Source organism: Panicum virgatum, chromosome 2N, assembly GCF_016808335.1.
Source record: "Panicum virgatum strain AP13 chromosome 2N, P.virgatum_v5, whole genome shotgun sequence".
In the NCBI taxonomy this organism is placed as follows: Eukaryota; Viridiplantae; Streptophyta; class Magnoliopsida; order Poales; family Poaceae; genus Panicum; species Panicum virgatum.
In genome coordinates, this window is record NC_053146.1 from 11,359,620 (window position 1) to 11,383,416 (window position 23,797).

The 23,797-nt window shown below is 49.3% G+C and overlaps 2 protein-coding genes across 2 annotated transcripts; both read right to left on the reverse strand.

The window, feature by feature from the left end:
• Positions 1-7,888: 7,888 nt before the first annotated feature.
• On the reverse strand, positions 7,889-12,051 carry LOC120659732 (cadmium/zinc-transporting ATPase HMA3-like). Its single transcript, XM_039937956.1, has 6 exons — positions 11,387-12,051; positions 10,677-11,291; positions 10,443-10,580; positions 10,001-10,328; positions 9,132-9,334; positions 7,889-9,033 (listed from the first exon to the last, which is right to left on the reverse strand). Exons 1-6 carry the CDS (start codon positions 11,676-11,678, stop codon positions 8,189-8,191), a joined length of 2,421 nt encoding a protein of 806 aa, XP_039793890.1. The 5' UTR covers positions 11,679-12,051; the 3' UTR covers positions 7,889-8,188.
• Positions 12,052-15,069: 3,018 nt separating this feature from the next.
• Positions 15,070-17,311, reverse strand: LOC120659733. Its single transcript, XM_039937957.1, has 2 exons — positions 15,952-17,311; positions 15,070-15,857 (listed from the first exon to the last, which is right to left on the reverse strand). The coding sequence occupies exons 1-2, from the start codon at positions 16,824-16,826 to the stop codon at positions 15,284-15,286; spliced, it is 1,449 nt and encodes a 482-aa protein (XP_039793891.1). The 5' UTR covers positions 16,827-17,311; the 3' UTR covers positions 15,070-15,283.
• Positions 17,312-23,797: the final 6,486 nt, after the last annotated feature.

Below are 23,797 nucleotides of genomic sequence, written 5' to 3' on the forward strand. Positions count from 1 at the left end.
AGCCTGTTTAATCTGTCATTGCTTTTATCTTTCGCTTTATAAATCACATTAAAATCACCTACTACTAGCCATTCAACTTTCACGATTTGTCGAAAGCCCTTAATCTCTTCTAAGAAAGCTAATTTATCACGATCCTCCTTTGGGCAATAAACGCCTGTGAGACACTGTGTACTCAGTTGTACTGCAGTTGTGTACGAACAATCGCTCATCTTGCCGCCGCATTAAGTTCACGGACGTTCCAGCACAACAAGTTAACATTTTTATGTGACAGAGAAACATCAAGCAACTTGGCGAATTCTTGTTCACTTCTAACAGGAAGGGTCTATGCAGCTTCTAATAGGACATGGAAACAATTTTTATTGTTGTTTATAAGCGCTCCTGAGACAGCAGAAATCATCCTTCAGCCAGGAATATTTGTTTGAAAAGGAGACAGTAGCAAGATTTTTCTTCTCCTTGTCTTCTTGAAACATTAAAAAAAGAGAGAGTTCACACAGGACCTAAACAAATGCTTAAGCGGAATTCAAGATGACATATCCAAAAAATTCACTTTTTTTCAGAAAGCAACATAATAAAAATACTAGGTGCTACCATGCAGCTTCATGCTCATGCAATCGTCTATGGGACGAACCAACTGGGATTAGTAGAGTATTCGCCGTCGCTCTTCTCCGGTGGCCTGTAGACACACTCCAAAGTCTCGTCCTTCATGCTGTAGCAGTACGCCGCCGCCGTACTAGCTCCGATTTTCAGGTCGTGCACGTAGTAAATCCTGCCACCGCCGCCGCCGCTGTGGAAGGTGGCGTGGTGGCCGTCGAGGAACAGGTCGTAGTCGCCGCCGCCGATGCCGTCGAGACCGACGAGCAGCTCGCGCCACGCGAGGCCGTCGTGGAGGTCCTGCACCAGCTCGAAGACGTCAAAACCCTCCGGCCCGGCGGCGGACATGGACCTCACACGGACCCTGACGCAGAGCAGCTTGCTCGGCAGCGCCACGAGGTGGAGGTAGTCCCGCTGGTTCCTGTCGCCTTGGGGATGGCGGCAGCCCCACATCTTGGTGGCGAAGTTGGTCGTCCCCGGCGGCACGTCGAGCGTCACGGCGTCGAACACGGCCGTGCTGCCGTCGATGTCCAGCGCGAAGATCCTGCCGTCGAGACAGGCGAAGTCGGCGAAACTGAACAGGGACGCGCCGTTGTAAACGTCCTCGTCGTCCTCAACGACGGTGTTGTCCAGCTTCGTCCAGGCGGCGTCGCCCGGCCGACAGAACACCAGCCCCGTCTGCCCGTGCACTGGGTGGTACTGGTACATCAGGATCAGCATGCCGTCAGCGGCGGCGCCCCCCGCCCCCCCCCCCCCCCCCCCCGGCGGCGCGGCGGCGTGGACGCCGAAGCGGATGGTGCCGGAGAACTGGAGGTGGGTGTCGATGTAGAAGTAGGTGCTCGTAGTTTAAGAGGTGAATTAGGCAAACTAAAAATTTTAATCTCAAACTCCAACTACTTGCACATAAATTAAACTAAGATCATGCTATCTAGATGTGCAACTAGTGTGAAAACCCTCATCCCAAAAGAATTATGCAACCTATAGCCAATCCTATCAAGATTCTACTCTAAAAATTAAAGGCAAACAAGGATTGCAATAAGTAAATACGGAAGGTTAAAGAGGGATGAGAGAATGCAAACTCTTGTGACACGAGCATTTATCTCGTGGTTCGGTTAGCCACAAAGGCACATCTATATCCACATTGTTGAAGCACTCACAAAGAGCATTGTTTCTCGCCCACCAAGTCTCTTCCGTGAACACTCACGGTCACCTTGGCCCCGGGTTCCACTAAGAAGCTTCTCCACCAAGAAAGGAGGGTCTCCACGTCCCCCGCACAAAGCTTGTTGTCGCCGCTCCACACCAAGCCGGAGGGTCGAAGACGTGCCGGCAAGTCACCAAGACTCCAAGGATGGCCGGCTCACCGAGATCTTCTTGTTGGCTCACTCAAGAACCAACCACAAGGTACAACACCTTGCTACTACACTCACTCATGAGCTATCCTAGCACTCTCACTTACAAGGATGAGCTAAGCCTAAAGAATTTGATCACTTTGCTCTTGGGTTGGCTTGGAAATGTTCTTCAATGTGTCTAGGTCTTCACTGAACTCCAGCAAGCTTCAAATGACCAGAGAGAGTCGCTTATATAGGCCACCAACTCAAATTAGCCGTTGAGTAGCCGTTGCCTTTTTATACGCAAGGCGTCGGATAATCCGACCAGGTAGCGTTGGATAATCCGACCCCACTGATATTCCCCTGGAAGCCGTTAACTTTCAAACCAACTGCTGACGTCATTTGTCCAACGTGTTTATCCGACCTTCTTGTAATTAGGCGTCAGATCATCCGGTGCAACAGGGCAAACTCTGAACTCCAAACACCTTCTCTAATCATTCATCCGACCATTACTCCGACGCTTCAAGTGTCACGCGTCGGATCATCCGACCCTGAAGACTTTTTATGATGCGCCTTGACATGCTCTCTAGTACATCATCCGAGCATTAGTCCGACCCTTCTTTGACTGTGTCGGATAATTCGTCTTCTTTGACATGTTTATCCGACCCAGTAAATTTGGATAATCCGACCATACTGTGTTCTGCAGAACTCATCCAATTCAGTGTTTCTTTGAGTTCTTTTTTCGTGTTTTGCTTCACTAGGGCTTTTTACTTCATTCTAGGGACCTGATGAGATACACTTGACCCACACATTAGTCTCATTGATTGCGTTGTCATACGATCACCAAAATCACTCGAAATGGGCTAAATGGGGCCATGTTCATTACAATCTCCCCCTTTTTGGTGATTGATGACAACACAATCAAAGCAACCATAAATTTGCAAAAATTGACAAATTGAACCACTTACACTTGCTTGGATGCTTACCACCATCCAATGTCGACTTGGACTCCCCCTTAATCCATGATTTTTCCCTTTTGCTTCTCCCTCAAATGTCGATTTGATCCACTTGCTATTTCTCCCCCTTTGGAAGACATTCCTCTCCGTTTGGGAGATACTTGCTTTGATCCATACTTCTCCCCCTTTGGAATCAAATCACCTAAAAAGCCTTGCAAACACAATATAGCTCAAAGAAAAAAGTTAGTAGCCTAGGGAGTTAGATCCATGAGTTATGATCCATGTGCATGATATCGATGAAGATACCACTTTATGATTACTAAGGTGGATCACAAAATATGAAACTTGCATGACATGAGCTAAGCTTTCTACAAGTATGTGCACAAAATAATAATGTGAAAATCAATTGCACAACTAGGTATTTAGACCAAGAAAGTTTAGATCATATCATACATGGAGGTAGCTCTAAATAATCAAAGAATTGACAAAGATTCCAATTGAAAGAGTTAGAACCTTGCATACCTCCGGGGGTCACTTAGTTACCTTGGTTGTACCACATGAAAGAAGAAGAGTGAGAGCCACTTGGGTACACTAAGGTGAAAAAATGTATGAGCACATAGCCTATGAACTTAGATATTGAAATTTAAGTTCAATAGAGCATGGCTCAATATGCATGAAAACACACTTCTTTATCTAATCACTACTTAGAGAGTTGTTAATTCACATTGAGCGTGAACAACATTCTCTTAGAGTGTTAATTCTGGAAAGAGACTACAAAAGATAAACTTGCAAACGCGTTAGTCTCCAAAATCACAAACCATAAGATGAACTCCCTCTAAATGTGTGCATTTAGTGTTTGAATCACCAAGTAAAAGTATGCACATTGTTCACGAAAACAACGGGAAGTTTACCCTATAGCTTGTGTTCATGGTACAAAAATGAAATACATACCTCATAAAGTCCAAGTACCATGAAGAGTGATATTTGTGTAGCTTTCTACACACTTATCAAACCATGTAGATTGCTCATGGGTTAGATCATGACACAAGCAACCCACCATATATAATACTAGGAGGTGCAAAGCATGCAAACAACCTAGCAAGAGTAATGGAGCTACATGATGCATGAATTAAAATTTAGCTACCATTACCTTGTGGGGGATTTGGACACCAAATGTCCAAATTATGAGTTTAGCTTCTTTGGCATGAACCTTCTCATCATCTTGTAAGCTAAGCCTCCAAATCTCCCGTAGCCGATCCTTGGGCTTCAAGTGTCTTTTGGAACCCACACCATTTGAGGCCCCTTCATATTGGTGATGACTTCCTTGGGCACCCAAATGGAGCGGTTCCAACTCCAATCCTTCTTCCCAACCTTGTGAGCAACCACTTTGCCATTGTCCTTCTTCTTGATCATATAGGTGGTGCTTTTGCTCTTGTTCTTCCGGTTGGGCTTGGTGTAGATGAGAGAACTCTTGATTATGATTTTTTTCTTGTTCTTCTCATCCGGAAGCTTCTTCTTTGGTTGAGAGCACTTGTTGGACTTGGGGCCTTCTTGATGGCACTTTGAGCAAGTCACGGTGGACCACTTCTCAAGCTTCTTCACCATGTCTTCACGGTTATCTTGAGAAGGTTGGACATTGCTCTCTATATCTTTGCCCTTCAATCTAGCCAAGTCCTTCATGAGCCTCTCTACCTCTTGCTTGAGCTCATCATTTTCCTTTGCTATGAGGTCATCACATGATTCTACAAAAATATTCTCAAGGCATTTCTTGTTGCAAGAGTTAGAAGTTTCCAAAGAGTCATTAATTTCTTTAGTGATACTCTCAATTTTTAATTTGAGCTCTTCTTGTTCCTTGCTAAGCAATTAAAATTTGCACATCAAATTATCATAATTTGTAGTAAGGGTAGCATTAAGATCATTAAGAGCATCACATTTTTTAGATTGTTTCTTAATTACTCTTTGGTGCTCATGTACTAAGTCAAGAAGTTCTTCATAGGAAGGAGAGTCGGAGTCATCATCACTTACATCGCTTTTCATATCTTTAGTCATAAGGCATATGTTGGATGATGAAGCCGTGCTCGTGTTGAAGCTGGTGGTGAAGGTCTTGTTTGACTCATCACTTGAGCTTGAGCTTGATTCTTCACCACCACTTGTCCATTCACCAAGAACAACAAGGGCTTCTTTCTTGGGCTTCTTCTCTTTCTTCTTCTTGAATCTCCTCTCAACCTTCATATGTTGGTGGTGAGGCCCATCTTTGAGGAAAACCATGTACCCCATTGAATTGATTTTCTTCAAGCTCTTGTTCATGATTTTCACTTGCTTGAAAAGCTTGGGGGACATGATATCTTCATCACTTGAGGAGCATTGGCTTTCTTCCTCTTCACTTGCTTTGCTTGATTGCCATCTTCTTCAACAACCTTTCTTGCTTGCTTGTGAGAGCGCTATGAGTTGGTGAAGAAGGTGAGGCTCTTGGCTTGATGTCGTTGCGAAGCTCATGGGCAGTCACCTTGTTGAGGACTTTATTTGGTGTCATTGTTGTGAGCTCTTTCTCATAAAGAATGGTTGTCACCAAATCATAGTCCGGCCTTCGGAGAGAGTGAAGGATCTTGCGAATGAGCTCCAAGTCATCAATCTTCTTCACCTCTAAAGAGTTAATCTCATTCACAAGAACATTCAACCGTGAGTACATAGATTCGGCATTTTCATGATTAAATTACTTGAAGCTATTTAGTCTATCAATGAGAATATGATATCTTTCATTTGCCACATCCTTTGTGCCCTCATGTTTCTCCTTGATAGTTTTCCAAAGATCCTTAACATTTTCACAAGCAAACACACGATTAAAAATTTTATCATCAAGAGAACTTAAGATTACACATTTTGTAATAGCATCAAATTGTTTCTCTTGTTGACCTTTGCTTTTCATGCCTTCACTAGTTACTCTCCAAATATTTAGGCCCTTAGTTTGGAGATGCGATTCCATTAAAATCTTTCATCGTTAGAAGCTCGTGCCATCGAACCGTGGAGGAGGTCCTAAAGAATCCATCCCTTCCCCGATGAGCTAACTCACTAGGCGGTGAAGCCTAATACCGATCCTATGAGCCAGTAACACAAATTGCCAATGGAATTGGCTTTCTTTGTGAGAGATGTGAGTCCCGGCTCTGATACCAATTGAAAGGAATCGGGTGCTCGTAGCCTAAGAGGGGGAGGGGGTGAATTAGGCAAACTAAAAACCTTAACCTCAAACTCCAACTACTTGCATATAAATTAAACTAGCCAAAAGAGTTATGCAACCTATAGCCAATCCTATCAAGATTCTACTCTATAAAGTAAAGACAAATAAGGATTACAATAAGTAAATACAGAAGCTTAAAGAGGAATGAGAGAATGCAAACTCTTGTGACACGAGGATTTATCCCGTGATTCGGTTAGCCACAAAGGCACACCTACATCCACATTGTTGAAGCACTCACAAAGAGTATTACTTGTCGGCCACCAAGTCTCTTCCATGAACACTCATGGTCACCTTGGCCCCGGGTTCCACTAAGAAGCTTCTCTACCAAGTAAGGGGGTCTCCACGTCCCCCGCACAAAGCTTGTCGTCGCCGCTCCACACCAAGCCGGAGGGTCGAAGACGTGCAGGCGCAACACGCGGAGCGGAGGGAGCGACCAAGCAATCAGGAACCACCGCTTTGCCTTTGCCAGCAGCGCGCGGAAACAAAGGGGGGAGCACCGCCGAGGTCATCGCCGGCTGCGGGGGTTAGCTCGGGGTGGGGGAGAGGAGGGGAGGGGATCAGGGGGAGGGGAAAGAAAGAGAAGATGTGAATGACAGGTTGACCCCATGTGACAGGAGGAGGGAAAGGGGAAAGGAAAAAATCTAGCTGCTGGAGCACTTCTCCCCTATAAGTTGAAAATAGAAAAGGGGATTTCCCTATATGATGAGAGAGGGGAAAGGGGAAAATCAAGCTATTGGAGTTGCTCTTAGCTCGATTAAGCAAAGTTTCAGTTGTTGGCCGTGAGGGCTATGTAAGTCATCTGATTGTGAGAGGGATGGGGGAGGTGGACTTGCTATTTTTATTGGATCGGGTGAGAGAAGGAGAAATGATAGGCTATATACAGTGAAATTTTTGTTTTTTAAACTATATATATATGATATACTACACGTACAAATTTGTTTGCTAAAAATCATGGGTATTCACTTGAATACCCTTGAATTACATTGGGCCCGCCCCTGCTCCCAGAAGCATCGGTTCCGTTGAAAGCATATCGGCCATCCGCACACCATGGAGCAGAAGATAAGCTGAGATCCACCATCGCCGGTGGAAGACCCGGCGACCGGAAGAGCAGTCCCCCATTGGCAGCGACAGCAGCAACACGGACAAGCACCCCAACGGGGATGCAGCGGTCTCCCACCCTTTCGCAAGAAAGCAGGAGAAAACAACTCACGCCGCCATCGCTGCCGTTGAGGCAGCACTAGCCTCCTCAGATGCTGGAGAAGAAGCAGTGGAGACAAAAGGTCCTCTCCAAAGACATTGAAGTGGAAAGGAGGAAGATGCACCTGCCTACCGACCCGTCGGAGCAGATCCTTATTTGCCGACGAAGTAGCACCCACCAACTACCACTTCCGGCCAACCTAGCTACACCGGTGACCGCCGGCAAGCAAACCCAAGCTCTTGGTACAACGGCGAGCACAACCTAGACCTAGGAAGAGACCTACCTAGTCTATTTACAACCGCTCGGCGATTCCACAATCCATATCCCCCTCCGGCGCCGGCCTGGCCGCCGGAGCGGAAGAGGACTGATGGAATCACCGCCGGAGACAGAGATCGCCTCGGAGTCGCCCTTTGTGAGGAATCTGGAGATCTTGGTGCCCGGCAGCTATGTATCACCCATACGCGATACGGGTACGCCGATACGTCGGTACAACATCCTTCAAAAACCAAGGATACACCGATACGGCTAATATATAAAAAATATATATTAATAATTATCTAAATATATAAACAATTGTATATGGGAGAGAATGAGATATATATAGAATTAAGTTTGAGAATATCAACGTAGCACAAACATAATAAGTAGTATTTTCGAAAGACTAAAATACTACTACATTAATGCATCATATAACAAAAGGAAAACAAGCCTAAAAAGGTCCCGATACGCGTATCGGCAAGTATCGGACAAGTATCGAGAATATATTTATTTATTTGTAATTTTATTATTTATTATTATCCGATACGTCCCGATACGCGTATTGGATACGTATCGGTGTATCGGATACGGGTACGGCAGGGCTAGAGAAAGTATCGGTGATTCATAGCGCAGCAGATGATGCCGCCGGTATGTCGATCACAACCGAGTGCGCTTGCTCAAACGGCCTGCTTGCTGGCTTCTGACAGCAACGGCAGCCATTAGTTTGGCCACCTGCGGTTGCCGTGTTTAGTGCTCCGGCGAGCTGGGACCTCATGGTCAGCGACCTCGCCGTGGCGCGGCACGCCCCGTCCTCCTTCCCGCCGCCCCTCCGCGCGGTCGTCCCCGGCTCCCTCAGCACCGTCATGCTGTGGAGGACGACGAGCAGGCACGTCCCGACGTCGGCGAGAACGGCCGCCCACAGAACGGGGCGCCACGCGACGGCCAGCGCGGCGACGGCGGCCTTCGCGGCCACGGAGGCGGCCACGTTGGCGGCGATGGTCCGGCGGGCGTGCCGGCCGAGCCGGACGGCCGCGGGCACCCTGAGGAGGTCGCCGGACATCAGCGCCGCGTGGCTGGTCTCCATGGCGGCCGCGGAGCCGGACAGGCCCATGGCGACGCCCACGTCCGCCACGGCCAGCGCGGGGGCGTCGTTCAGGCCGTCGCCGACCATCAGCGCCGGCCCGACCCTCGCCTTGAGGTCGCCGACAAGCCCGACCTTGTCCGCCGGGAGAAGCTCGGAGTGGAGCTCCTCCATGGCGCCCCCTAGCTGCTCCTGCGCGCGCATGGCCGCCGACCTGCTGTCCCCCGTCAGCATCACCGTCTTGATGCCCATTGATCTCAGCTCCCGGATCGCCTCCGCCGCGCCCGTCCGGCAGTCGTCGGAGAGGGAGAAAGCCCCCACGAGATCCCCGTCGCAGACCACAAAACCGATCGATGCGGCATTGACACCATCATCGATTCCTGAAACTGTATGTGAAGCAGAGTTGAGAATATCAGGAAGTTCAGAATGTCCAAGAATCTGTGGAGGAAGCTCATTTTCTGAACCTGTTTGTGTGATGGCTCACCTGTTTGGCATGAGGACCTTGCCATGATCCTTCTGTTTCCAATGTAGACATGTCTTCCGTTGATCTCGCCATAGATGCCCTCCCCGGGATAGATGCGAAATTCAGCGACTTTCTCCGGGTTTGGCTGGACGGATTTGGACTGAGCGTACTCAACAAGTGCAGCTGCCATTGGGTGGCTTGATTTGCTCTCAATGCTAGATACCCTACAACAGAAAGTTACATCCAAAAAAATTCAGCATCGAATTTCACTTAAACTGAACTGAGCAGTGATCAAGTTGTCAAACTTATAAGAATTGGGCCAAACATGCTCATTACAGGTGCAAAGTATATATCCTTTGGCATTGTCTCTGTTCTTTCAGTTGGAACCCTCTAATTCAACAACACTAGCCAATCAACCGTGCTCCTAATTTAGATTTAGATTTAGGTGTTACTTTAACTTTTAATAATGACATAATTGGATAATTTATATGAAAATTTAGGGGGTTATTTGCATTATGTTTTATAATGGCATGTGGGTAATTTAGATACATATTTAGGGGGTTACTTTAGACTATTTTTATAATGGCAGAGGTGGGTAATTTATTAGGAAAGATAATAGATCCAATGACCATTATAATTAGAGTTGTCGGATTGATAGCCGGATGTTTCTGATTTTTTGAAAATTTTTAGAATTTCTCTATTTTTGTAGAGTGTCCATCTAAGATCCTAGGTGGTTTCATGTGAAGGCTTGAAAGAAGCCTCCAATTAGTAATAGTAAAATGTGCGATATAATTATAAAATCATTTTTTTTATTAACATCCCCAAAAAGAATTTTTTTTGAAAGAAAACCAAAAAGAAATTTTGAGAAGTAAATCATGCATCAATCATACCAGTAGAGAAGCTGGTTCATTTCAACCTTGTCCCGAACCACATGGAATCCATCGATGCTGAACTCCCCCTTGGTGATAGTTCCCGTCTTGTCGAATGCCGCAACCCTGATCCCGCCCAAGGATTCAAGAATGTCCCCTCCCTTGATGAGAAACCCCATCCTCGCCGCCCTCAGGAGCGCGCAGAAGGTGGCGACCGGCGTCGACAGGACCAGCGCGCACGGGCACGCGCTCACCAGCAGCACCAAAGCCAGCTGAAACCATTTTCTCATGTCCTGTGCTCCCAGAACCAGGGGGACAAGAGCCACACTTGCTGCAAGAGCAACCACGGCTGCAAAAAGAACAAAGTTTTTCTACTGAATTTGCTGTGAACTGTATATTTTCAGCAAGGTTTTAAATTGCCGGCTAAGACGTTTAGCGGCAGGAAGGTGACAGTGTCGCGTACCGGGCGTGTAGTACTTTGAGCAAGAATCGATGAGCCGCTGCGTCTTGGACCGGCTGTTCTGCGCCGCCTCCACCAGCCTCTCCATCCTGGCCACCGTGGAGTTCTCGGCTAGAGCAGTTGTCCTCACGGCAATGTAACCTGCAGCGTCACAGTCTCTGGATTATGATCACCACCTGAACATTTTTGCGATCGTTGTCTTCTGAATGTAACTGAAAAAAAATGCAGCTTTTTTACCGTCCAGGTTCATGGTGCCGGCCCAGACCTCCGCCGGCGGCTGCTTTGGCACCGGGAAGGACTCGCCGGTGAGGCTGCTCTCGTCGACCTCGCTCTGCCCGTCGACGACCACGCCGTCGACCGGCACGACCTCCCCTGCCCTGACCGCGACGACGGCGCCTACCTCGACGTCGCGCAGGCCGACGACCTCCCCCGTCGCTGCGAGCACGACCCTCGGCGGGACCGTGCTCATCAGCGACGACATCCCGGCGCCGGCCCTGGCGCACGCCAGCGTCTCGAGCCACTCGGCGGCGGTGAAGAGGAAGACGATGGCGCCGGCCTCCGTGTAGTCCCCGAGCGCGGCGGCGCCGGCCACGGCGACGACCATGAGCACGTTGATGTCGAGGGCGAGCCTGGTGGCCGCGGCGAACGCTCTGCGCAGCACCGTCGGCGCGCCGGCGCAGGCCGCCGCCAGGGCCAGCCAGCGCAGCGGGGGCAGGAGCGGCGCGAGGGAGGACGCGAGGAGGAGGGCGCCGCTGGCGAGGACGTACGGGCTGGGCCACCGGCCGGCGAACCCGCTGCCGCCGCCGTACGCGCGCACCGAGGCCTCCAGGCCGGCCTTGTTGAGAGCCTTCACTGATTCCGGGCAGGCGGTGGCGGGATCAGCTCAGAGGCATGGTGATTACTGAGGCGGCGGCGGAGGAGGTGGTGGTGGAGGAGGAGTCGGTTACCGATGTGGGTGTGGGAGACGGCGGCGGGGTCGTGCTCGACGACGACGGTGCGGGAGGGGACGACAACAGTGACCGCCCTCACGCCGTCGATCGGCGACAGGAGGCGCTCGACGAGGGCCGCCTCCGCGGAGCAGCACACGCCCAGCACGTCCAGGTAGGTCTTCTCCCACTTCCCCCTCCTCCTCCCGCCGCCGTCAGCGTCTCCGCTCCCCGGCGACGGCAGCGGGAGCAGCCTCTCCCCGAGCTCGGCGGCCTCCGGCGCCCCCGGCGGCCTCCCGGCACCACCCACCATCGCCGGCGCCCACCTCACCTACGCGCTCCCTCCTGGCCGGCGCGAGGGACGGAATCGAAGGACAGGAACAGCAGGAGCAGCGAGAGCTCACAGCTCGGCTGGAAGTCAACGACGACAGAGCCTGCCGAGGTAGTTATTCTGGAGGTGGAGCCGGGGAGCACGCAACAGGACCGCGGCGGCAGCGACAGCGATGACGACGGCGGCCACAAAAGATTGGAGCTTTCGCGGCCGTGTCAACGAGCTGCCGGATTGGCCCTCGCTGTAGAAGCTCGAGGGGGTCGCTGGCGCTGCTGTCCCGGAGGCAGGTGCCACGGTGGGGCCGCGGGGTGGCGCTGCCGCGAGGGGGAGGCAGCGGCGGGGGGAGGCGCGTGGCGAGGGAGGAGGCGGCGTGATTGTCGGGCGGGGACTGGAGGTGGGTATACAGGCGGGTTACGAAAAAATCGGGTGAAAAAAGTAGTCAAAGCGGTAGAATCGTTATCCTTCGTCCTGTTTTTTCTATCTGTCAAAGCACTGTCAAACCATTTCACCTAGCATGTGAGCCACCAGAAAGTGTTTTGTGAGAAAAATGGATAGATTAATCTTGTTAAAAAATATTTCAATTATTTTGGTTCCCTATAGTATAGATAAGATTGTCATTTATAACAGATGCAGTTGATCATCGAAACTCATCCTCCCTCCCAGTGGTGGAGCTAGGATTGAACCCAAGAGGAGGCCAGTGCTACAATAATCACAGTAATGCTAGCAGCCTCACCTCAACTCCTACTTACACACAACTTTGATTAATTTGATGCTGAAGAATTCAGAATTAAGATATAGCTTATTAGATGGGGCTTGAGTACATGGTAGGCTGAACTGGTTCAATAGCTCAAGTACTCTTTCACTCTTTACTTTCCATATACGATTGTTCGTTTTACTTTTTCAATCAATTTAGTCCAAATGAGCACATAGGCTCTTCTTCTTCTATCTTTGGAACTCCCATCCATGGATAGAAATTGGAGGAGAGCGAGGTGCTTCCTTATCCGACAACCAGTATGGAGTACTTAAGCTCACTCTTCCTTCCATGGATATGCCATTTCCCATATTGATCTTCTTTATATTGTTAGTTGCAGCAGTTCCGACAAAGAGATATGCAGTGAGGCTAGCATGGAGAAAGGGGGACCATAGCCCACTTTGACCGACATATAGCTTCATCCGTGCTCCTTCTGTTTCAAATTATTCCAAATTGTAGGTCATTTTGGTCGGAATAGAGGGAGTAGTTTTTTCACCACCATCAAAGTTGTAATGTTTGCGTATCAACGGATACTAGTAAATATGCTTGTATATTGCTCCCGGATACTAGTAAATATGCTTGTATATTGCTCCTGGGGTTTTATAGTTAAATGCTATATGTACTATATGGCCTCGTTTGGTTCGCGCTAGGACAGTAGCGTGCTAATGAATAGTGACATTTTGACCGCTAATTACGGTATCAAACAAAGCCAGTTTACAAAACCAACTTCAGAACCCCCGCGCTAGTGACCATGAAGAATATAATAAGGCCTTTGACCGCGTGATTAGAGGATGGTTACTGTAGCATCACTGTAGCTAATAATCGATTAATTACCGTCATTAGATTCGTCGCGAAAAGTTACACCCATCCCTAAAAAGATTATACAAATAGGCTTCATTTAGTACTTCATGCATGCGAGATTTTCTTTTCGGGAAACATGCGTGCGAGTTTTGTAGAATGGCCAAACAAGACCTATACTATCACGCTTTGCTAAACGTGATTTGAATTGCATGGTTGGTGCCATGGCCATCCATCTCCGAAGGCAGAAGACCAAAGCATAGCGAGTGTTGGGTGGGGTCCGACTTGCGTTGCAATCCTAGCCTCATCCACGTGGATGAGTCTCCTCTGCAGGCCGGTCACTAACGCATGGACCTGACCCCACACATCAGTGATCGAGTCCCTCTGCAGTTACTGCAGAGGAACCGGTTCATGCGCGTCCTCCAATAGGGTGTCAAAAAAAGAAGAGGAGTATGTTTAGGACTTTAGGCCGAGAGCTCATACTTGTAGAAGTTATTTGGACGAGCGCACACACGCATATGATGCAATTGCGTGCAACAAAAGAAAATCAAATGGAAAATCCGTTGCTTCCCAAACTGAGGATGCTTAATTCCAATTGTACCCTCGGGATTGTTAGGATAGAATGTTCAAAATGAGACGGCGCTTTTTACTAGTATTCAAAAGGCAAAAGTCTATTTTACCTCCTCCAACTATCACCAAAGTTTAGTTTTCCTCCTACAACTATAAAACCGGGTATTTCACCTCCCTCAACTTTTCAAACCATCCATTTTACCTCCCTCGAGCGGTTTTGAAGGCTGTTGCTACAGTAACCATAGTTTTGTCTTTTTCTTTTTTAAAAAAATTTCAGTTGAATCTTTGAAAAATCATAGTAAATCACAAAAAAATCATAAAATAGAAAATCCAATTTTGTTAGACTCCACATGAGTAGATATACACAGTGAATATATTATATGGTATACTTTAGTACAATTTTTTTACTGTAACTTTAGATATATACTTTTCTGTAATTAATTTATAGCTACAGTTTTCGTCGTCCCATTATGGTGAAATTTTTATGGTGGGCTAATCATTATATGATTGAGCTATAGTAAAAAATTTATGATTATTAGATCATGTATGACTGAGTTATAGATTTATCTATAGATTCGTCTAGATTTTTCTATAGATTTATCTAGTTTATATAGATAAATCTATAGATCAGTCAAACATGATCTAATAATCATAAAATTTTTACTACAGCTCAATCATATAATGATTAGCTCACCATAAAAATTTCACCATAATGGGACGACGAAAACTGTAGCTATAAATTAATTACAGAAAAGTATATATCTAAAGTTACAGTAAAAAAATTGTACTAAAGTATACCATATAATATATTCACTGCGTATATCTACTCATGTGGAGTCCAACAAAATTGGATTTTCTATTTTATGATTTTTTTGTGATTTACTATGATTTTTCAAAGATTCAATTGAAAATTTTTTAAAAAAAGAAAAGACAAAACTACGGTTACTGTAGCAAACAGCCTTCAAAACCGCTCGAGGGAGGTAAAATGGATGGTTTGAAAAGTTGAGGGAGGTGAAATACCCGGTTTTATAGTTGTAGGAGGAAAACCAAACTTTGGTGATAGTTGGAGGAGGTAAAATAGACTTTTGCCTATTCAAAAGGACGTCACGTCGTTTTCACTTTTGTTCCAGTCCGGAAGATGCTGATTTTCAATCAAGTTTCACTCGACGGCACTCCAAGTCTCCAACCAATCCTTCAGCTGGTAATTTCGTTTTATCAGTCAACTAACCTCAAAAACAACCCTTTTCTAATCTTTCAAAAAGGAAGTCTTTTCAGTCTTCAACTTCCAAACCTTGCGGAAACCAGCACTGTTTGAATAAGTCGGTTTTCAACTGTAATCTTGGCACATTCTTAGAGTTACATTTCAGAATTCAGATGCTAGAAAATCACGGCCTAGACTACCATCACTCGTTGTTTCCTTCTCCTTTATTGATCGATCCAACCCAGTCAAATGGTTGAAATGTTTTGCCTACTCTGCTACGGTGAGCTGCAGCAGCTCCCTGACCTCGAGCATCCTCGTCTCCGTGTGCAGCGGCGGCGTCCGCTTCTTGTTGGGCCAGTACGTCACCCACACCGTCGCCCGCACCTCCCACTCCACGGTCTTCCCGGCCGCCGCCGGGCGCATCCGCCAGCACACGCCCTCGCCGTACTCGTCGCCGGCGAAGATCGCCCCGCCGCACCGCGTGGAGGGCCGGCCCGGGCTGGTGTACCGGTCCCGGAGCCACGACCGCGGCCGGGGCAGCCGCAGCCCGCGCGGCTCGCCGGAGAACACCTCCCGGCCGCCGGCGCCGTCGTGGAGGAACCAGCCCAGCGACGCCGTGTTGCCGTGCACCGCGCGCTCGAACTTCCAGGGCCTCAGGTGCACCGCCTCGTGGGTGGAGACGCCGCTGCCGATGGACGCCGGCGTCACGGAGACGGAGAGGATGTCCGGCTGCGCCATGGGGGTGAGCTGCAGGGACACGCGCGAGGGGCAGTGCTTCTCGTCAGAGCCGTACCCCTGCCTCGCCATCAGAGTCTCGGACACCAGCTGGACCAGGTCACACCTGCAGCAGCAACAACCCACAATCATGTGATACGACGACAAGTTTTGATTGTGCTCAAGAATCAATGGCGAGTTCAATTGAGTGAAGGAGAGACCTTAATTTGTCGACTTTGACGATGACGTCGATCCAGTTCTCCTTGATGGTGACTCTGTACACGAACTGGATCACGCCCTCAAGCTGTTGGTAGTTCAGTGAGAACAGCAGCTTCTCATCTTTGGTCTGACGTGAGGGGTGCTCCATGATCATGGCCACAACAGGGCAGTACACCTGGACCTTCCACAGCCTGCTCGCAAAAAGAGCGTAGGAGAACACCGTGAAAGGCGACGGTGATCCGTCACCGGACCGGAGACCCTCCATGGTCCAGTTGGTGACGCCGAGGTTCACCGACCGCATCCACAGCTCCTCGGCGTTGGACCCCAGCATGAGCATCAGCTTCTTGGCTGCATACCGCATCTCATCACGCATCAGTTGCGCACTGATATTCTTGATGAACTCATGACGGAGGTTTGATGGAGCTTCGTAGATGGAGACCAGGATTGCAAGAGTGAAGAAGGCCAAGTTGAAGGTCTTGCCGGAGTCTTCAGATATCTGCACATTTGGCAGCCTGAAGAGTGACCGGCTGTTAGAGTAAGGTCCGTACCTGACAACCCCACATATGATATCATGCAAGAAAATGGCAGAGAGACTCGTGGTAGGAGCAGATCTCAGTGTAGAATAATTGGAGCTCCAGAGTGAGATCGGATCATGCAATTCGGTGCAAATGGAGAAAGACAGGTTGAGTGGTTGGCTTTCAGAATGCTTGCTGACCACAAGATTCAGAGATTGATTCATGGATGGAGAGTTGCAAATCTGAAGAGAGTATGACCCTCCTCTCCACTGCTCTGGCAGTCTTTTGATCCACTGCCAGATGTCAGGAACGCACCCAGAAGCCATGGCTGAAGAAGAGCTATGGCTCTCTGGATTCCCCATTGTCTGTCTGAGAACTACATATAGGCGCCAAAGTGAGAATAACCTAACATCAAGTGCTGACGTCGATCTCTTTGGGATCAATAAAAGCAAGTTGAGAACAACTAAAACTCAAATTTTTCTAAGATTGCAGAGGCTTCCTCTAGATAATGTGTCGAATCAGTGTATGGATGAGGACTGCAAAGGAAGCTTGCATGCTAATGGTGCCTATCCAAAATATGCCGTCAATTCTTCTCCGATAGCTAGTGCATGCTATAGTGTGAAAATATGACCCTTTTGCAAGTGAAAATGTGGTGGAAATATTATTTTTTTCAGGTTATTGAAGGTATGTGTCTCCAAAGTGAAACTTCTATTTCTGGCTGATGTAACTATAGAAAATTCAGAAAACTTTTGGAAGAGAACAAAATGCTCTGCATGAAGATGACATTTTAAAGCATCTATAAACACAGAAAATCAGTTTTGAACCATGCAATTAGGTGTACGGTATCCTCTTACCTTTTCCATGCATTGAGATCAGAACAAGATTCCTCCGTCAAAGCTTATCCATTTCCATGTTCCTTATGCCTCAGTTTACAGCTTTTTGCTGAACTGATGGATGGATGCCTTAGAGACCATCACGCAAGTAAAACTCCTTGGTAGCCCACCAAACATAGAATTTATCATGCCAAGTCGCCAACCTTCATTTCCGTAGGTGTTATGCCTTCACTAAACTATGCTAAAAAATGATACCAATTAGATGGCCTGAAAACGGGAGCACATGTAGCTGATAAGGACATTATAGTAAAGTGGGTTGATGTATGCATCATGAGGTCAGACCAGGTAAAGTTCTAACTCGTTTGGTTTTCTACAGCATCCTTTTCTTGATGGAAGGTATAATCTATAATCCCTTGTATGTAAGGACAATTATACTCCCCTTATTTCTGTCTGTTTTTTTTTTGATGAAACAGGAGGGGCACGCCCCTTATTTCTCTTTACCTGTCATTTCAGGCATCGATGCTGTCTCTGATATACATGGCCTTTGATCTGCAATTGTAATAATTATATGTTTGAGATTAAAACACAATGGTGTAGAAGTACATTGAATATTAAATCCACTAATATAATTTTGATGTGACAAGTCTGGTTGTTTTCCATATGCTGATGAGCTACCATCGTGTATGTCGATCCAACAAGAAAACTGTAGGTGCAAGGACCAGACATGTATCCATCAGCATAGAACAAAAGGGGTATAATCATGGTTAGAAAGAGAGACAGAGAAGTTACGGTTCTGAATAGGCCAGACAATTCGTCAACAGGCCAAATCAATGGCAAACAAACAATGATCAATCAAACAAGTCTTTTTTATCATCATTTCAATAGAAACACACTATCCGCACAAATTTTAGAAACTGGTTGTGCTTGTTAAGTAGTTCCTAGATTATATAAAAAAAAACCTGTGCAGGAAAAAGCATGATACACACTGTCTGAACTAGGAAAACTTAAGTTAACTTGTCTGGGCTTGTTAGCCTGACTTGATCCAGAGCCCAAAAGCTAATATTGGAGCTTCTCAATGCCTTAAACCTGTCTAAACTTCTAGTGAGAATGAAGCCTGCTCTGATTTTTCCCTTTTGCCTAAGGAAATGTGATGTTCTTAATCCCTTCAATCACTTGACAGAATAGCACTTCTTCCATCTTTCTTTCAAAAATATAAATATATAATTATAAGTTACTTTCACGGGACTTGCATTTATAGCAAATTATCGAAAAGAAAAGGGGGAGAAAGATGGATATTGGGCAGTAGGAAACAACCCAGCTAGAATAGGCATCCAAAGTACTGCAATGTGTTACCATTCGGTCACATTGCCATGTTGGGCTTATAGCAGGCGAAAGGCATTTACTTTTTTGGTTAAAAGAAATGCCACTGATGAAACTACTAAACAACATTATGCATTTCACATTTGCATATGCTGAACAATCTGTGCAGAGGTAATAAGCTGAGTGTGCACAAACCCGAATCGTTTGCGTGCTGGGAGGCTGCATCTCAGGACGGACGTCCCACCCTACTTCGGACGTTTTTCATTGGGTCCATCTCGCTTGGGCATGGTGCCAGTCCAGGGGAGACGATCGTGAGCCCTTACACACATTTCGTCGAGCAGATTGGCTGTGCCCTGTGGGAGGGCGGGGAGAAGGGTTGCTGTGGCCTGTGGCTGCGGGGCTGGGGCAAAGGGGTCATGCTGGAGCTCACTGGAGGCACGCTTGGAGGGGCAGCCATGGTCATGGTGGGGGACGAGCAGATGGGGGCGCCGAAGGAAGGGAGGACAGTGGGGATCGGCCGCGGACCGCGGCGGACTCGGGGCAGAGGCTAGAGGCCAACGTTTATATATAACTGTTTCAGTTGGAAAACTTTACGCCGGAATTTAAGAATCATTTTGGTTTGAATTTGAATAGAGACTACAAAATAGAGATTTCAACAAGTTATTTTTACTACAAACCCCAAATTTGCCATGGAAACAAGTTTTAGTCGTTGTTTATAAGCGCTCCCGACTAGGGCTGATCATCCATCGGGTCAGGTCGGATAAAAAAATATTGACCCGCGGGCTACCCGTGACATAGTTGGGTCGGGTCGAGTTGGCCCGCATTTTTTTGTGTAATTTTCGGATTCTATTAGGTAGGATTTGGACGTAGACATTAGAGGCTAGAATTTGGAATTGGTATTGTGGGGACCTAATATCAGCTGTTTGGATATCTGTAGAATTGGCATTGGAAATCTCCTCCAATACCGCTTGGCATTGAGCGTGCAGTTCCTCCCTCTCACTCGATTCTGACCCATTCTGCTATGTATTGGGAGGCATTCACGCTCTTCTTCTTCCCCCCACGTTCCTCCACCGCTCTGCTCCTCGTGCCGCTTGCTCCGCCGTGCCCCTCCCTCCTCCTCCACTCTGCTCCGCTCCCCGCGCCCTCCCTCCACTGCTCTACTCTCCCGCGTCCCTCACTCTGCCGTGCCCCTCGGCCCTCCTTCGCCGGCTGCGGCCGTACCCCCCGCCTCCTCCTTCATCGCCGGCACGGTCCCCCTCCTTCTCCTTCCTCGCCGGTGCGGCCCCCTCCTCCTCCTTCCTCTCCGGCACGGCCCCCTCCTCCTCCTTCCTCTCCGGCGCGGCCCCCACCTCCTCCTTCCTCGCCGGCGCGGCCCCCTCCTCCTCCTTCCTCGCCGGCGCAGCCCCCTCCTCCTTCCTCGCCGACGCGCCCTCTGCGGCCGTGCCGCTCTGTTCAGCCCCTCAGCGCCCCACGCCGCTCCACCGCGCCCCTCCGCCGCGTCCCGCTCCACTCCCCAGCACCCCCTACTTTGCTCAGCTCCGCCACTGGCGGCGAGCGCCGCCGCCCCCGCACCAAAGCAATCCGGCACGAGAAGGATCAGTGGAGAGAGGATGAGGATGGTCAATTCTCAATTTTGCATAAGCACATCCAAACATGAATTGGCATTCGCTCCCAGTTCAATTCCATCTACCAATGTCATGGACATCCAAACAATTACTTTGGTATTGAACTCATTTCAATACTTGGCCTGATTTGGTATTGAACTCAATTCAATGCCAAGGCTCTCAATGTCGACATCCAAACGGAGCCTTAGGTTTTTTAGTTTCGAGTCAAAATTTCAGCTCGTACCCGATCCGTCACTTGATCGGGTCGGGTTTTTTCAGGCGGGTTGAGTCGAGTTTATCAGGTCGGGTGGTCTACTCCCAAGACAATAGAAATCGTCCTTCAGCCATGAACATTTGTTTGAAAAGGAGACAGCAGCAAGATTTTTTCTTCTCTTTGTCTTCTTGAAACATAAAAAAAAGGAGAGTTCATACCAAATGTAACAACCTGGTCTAGGAAAACGCTGAGATCCACTCTACACGTTGAATGGACCACACCTGCTAATTAACTCTCTTGCGTTTTCATCCTCGTTTCGCGCAAAAATTTGCAACCGGAGTTAACTAGCTTTCCTCAAGCCACCTATTTAAGCTGGTCTAGCTCCTCTTGCCTTACCAAATATGGGACTAAAGTTGCTCTCCCTAGCACCTTGCACACACATGTGCACAAGGCCTATTTTGGCCCAACAGGCATTTGAGCTGGGCTGTTACAATACACCCACCCTAAGGACTCGACGTCCTCGTCGAGCTATCGAACCAGCTTACCCGAATATCACACAGGTTCAGGATCGACTTTTCTGGCCACGTCCGTACGTCCAGTGCCAGCGCATGTGCCATACCGTGACCACTCGGGTCCACACGTCATGCGCACCATGCCCGCGCATCTGACCCATATGCGCCCGTGACACAGCGAAAGTTGGCTCTGATACCAAATGTAACAACCTGGCCTAGAAAAATGGCTAAGATTCACTCTACACATTGAATGGACCACACCTGCTAATTAACTCTCTTGCGCTTTTGTCCTCGCTTCGCGCAAAAGGTTGCAACCGGAGTTAATTAGCTTTCCTCACGCCACCTATTTAAGCTGGTCTAGTTCATCTTGCCTTACTAAATATTGGACTAAAGTTGCTCTCCCTAGCACCTTGCACACACATGTGCACAAGGCCTATTTTGGCCCAACAAGCCTTTGTGCTGGGCTATTACAGGACCTAAACAAATGCTTAAGCGAAATTCAAGATGGCATGATATCTAAAAAAAATTCTCTTTTTTTCAGAAAGCAATAAAAATACTAGGTGCTACCAGCTTCATGCTCATGCAATCGTCTATGGGACGAACCAACTGGGATTAGTAGAGTATTCGCCGTCGCTCTTCTCCGGTGGCCTGTAGACGCACTCCAGAGTCTCATCCTTCATGCTGTAGCAGTACGCCGCCGCCGTACTAGCTCCGATTTTCAGGTCGTGCACGTAGTAAATCCTGCCACCGCCGCCGCCGCCGTGGAAGGTGGCGTGGTGGCCGTCGAGGAACAGGTCGTAGTCGCCGCCGCCGATGCCGTCGAGACCGACGACCAGCTCGCGCCACGCGAGGCCGTCGTGGCGGTCCTGCGCCAGCTCGAAGACGTCGAAGCCCTCCGGCCCGGCGGCGGACATGGACCTCACACGGACCCTGACGCAGAGCAGCTTGCTCGGCAGCGCCACGAGGTGGAGGTAGTCCCGCTGGTTCCTGTCGCCTTGGGGATGGCGGCAGCCCCACATCTTGGTGGCGAAGTTGGTCGTCCCCGGCGGCACGTCCACGACGTCGAGCACGTCGAGCGTCGCGGCGTCGAACACGGCCGTGCCGCCGTTGATGTCCAGCGCGAAGATCCTGCCGTCGAGGTAGGCGAAGTCGGCGAAGCTGAACAGGGACGCGCCGTTGTAGGCGTCCTCGTCGTCCTCGACGACGGTGTTGTCCAGCTTCGTCCAGGCGGCGTCGCCCGGCCGGCAGAACACCAGCCCCGTCTGCCCGTGCACCGGGTGGTACATCAGGATCAGCGTGCCGTCGGCGGCACCCCCCGGCGGCGCGGCGGCGTGGACGCCGAAGCGGATGGTGCCGGAGAACTGGAGGTGGGTGTCGATGTAAAAGTAGGTGTATTGCTGCGACTGGACCTGGATCTTGCTCTCCGGGCATGGACTCCGCTTCGGGGCGGGACGGCGGAGGCTCTTCGCCCACGCGGGGTCCATGCCAACCTGCCAGCGCGATCGCCGCCGGCGAGAGCGAGGCCACCCGTGGCCGGCGACGGCCGTCGCCGCGCGGAGCCGGAACCTGAGCTTCAGGAGGAAACTCCGCCGGCGCCGCGGCACGCGCGCGGCGGCGGGCGCCTCCGGGGCGGCGGCGGGCGCGTCGAAGTGCTCGTAGCCGGTGTGGACGACGCGGGACGTGGGCGTGGCGCGGACGGCGGTGAGGCTGGGCAGGGCGGCGGTGGCGCCGGTGGCGAGGTGGGAGAGGCGGCAGGACGTGTCGCGGACGTTGACGACGGCGGACCACCCGCGCGCCAGCGGGAACACGAGCGCGTAGTCGGAGCCGGCGCGCGGCGGGGCCGCGCCCGCGCCGCCCTGCGGGGCCGGGAGCAGGAGCCGCGGCGCGTCGCGGGCGGCGGCGCGCCATGCCCGCCAGACCGAGCGGAACAGGGTGACGCCGGCGGTCACGTCGTCGCGGGTCTTCCGGGCGATCCGGTCCAGGAGCTCCGGGGGAAGCTGCGTCCAGTTGGGCTCACCGTCGGCGGCCGGCATCGTGCACCTCGCGTCAGGGGTCGCCATTCCCGGGCACGTCGGCGAGGCAGATCGATCGCACAGAATTTATTGTGCACGCGCGTGCTGGTGAAGGACTGAGTGAGGGCATCCGATCCGCGGATCCGCCGGGCGGAGGAAGGGCTTGATATCAGGAATCCGTTCCTCAAAGATAGCATTTCAGTTTGATCAAAGACGCACGAATGCCAGGTTTCTGTTTTCAGGATTTCTATAAAAAACTTGTGAACTTTGGCTCATCCACCATGGTCACCACTCCAGAGTACCTAGAAAGGAAACATCAGGGAGCTGGCTGCTATGGTACTCTGATTAATTTTCTTATTAGGAGGTAATCAGATAAATCTAAGCCGTTAAATTTTTGGAGATAAAGAAATTAATAAAATGGAAAAAAACAACAACCAGCTACCTGGTAAACCGGACCCCCATCACGCCAACGGCCAGGTCGACGCCGCTCCGACGCTCCCGTCCTTCCTGCCGGGTCGTCGCTCCGGTGATCCTGATCCCTGTGCTGTTATGCCAACTTGAAGAATGCGATTCTTTTTTCGAGAAGTGAAACAATTCAAATTTAACAAAATTTGTATAAAAAACTAATTATATTTATAACTCTAAACAAATTTAGTACAAAAATATATTACATGACTCATCGGAAAATTTAATATAAATTTGATCAATTTAAAATTGTTTGATTCCTCGGAAGCGAGAGTTGCATTTTTACGGGATAGACGTAAGTGTAGCTATGTTTTGCATATACTTATTATCTCTTTTTAGAGGAATCAACAAAACTTAGGAAATCCTGTCTCTA

Bases quoted from the DNA above. Each gene is read 5' to 3' on its own strand.
- LOC120659732 (XM_039937956.1), bottom strand. From the start codon at position 11,678: ATGGTGGGTGGTGCCGGGAGGCCGCCGGGGGCGCCGGAGGCCGCCGAG. The intron at 11,292-11,386 runs GTAACCGACTCC...GCCCGGAATCAG, and splicing joins CGTCTCCCACACCCACATCG to TGAAGGCTCTCAACAAGGCC. The intron at 10,329-10,442 runs GTACGCGACACT...TTCTTTTTGCAG, and splicing joins CTCAAAGTACTACACGCCCG to CCGTGGTTGCTCTTGCAGCA.
- LOC120659733 (XM_039937957.1), bottom strand. From the start codon at position 16,826: ATGGGGAATCCAGAGAGCCATAGCTCTTCTTCAGCCATGGCTTCTGGG. The intron at 15,858-15,951 runs GTCTCTCCTTCA...TTGCTGCTGCAG, and splicing joins GTCAAAGTCGACAAATTAAG to GTGTGACCTGGTCCAGCTGG.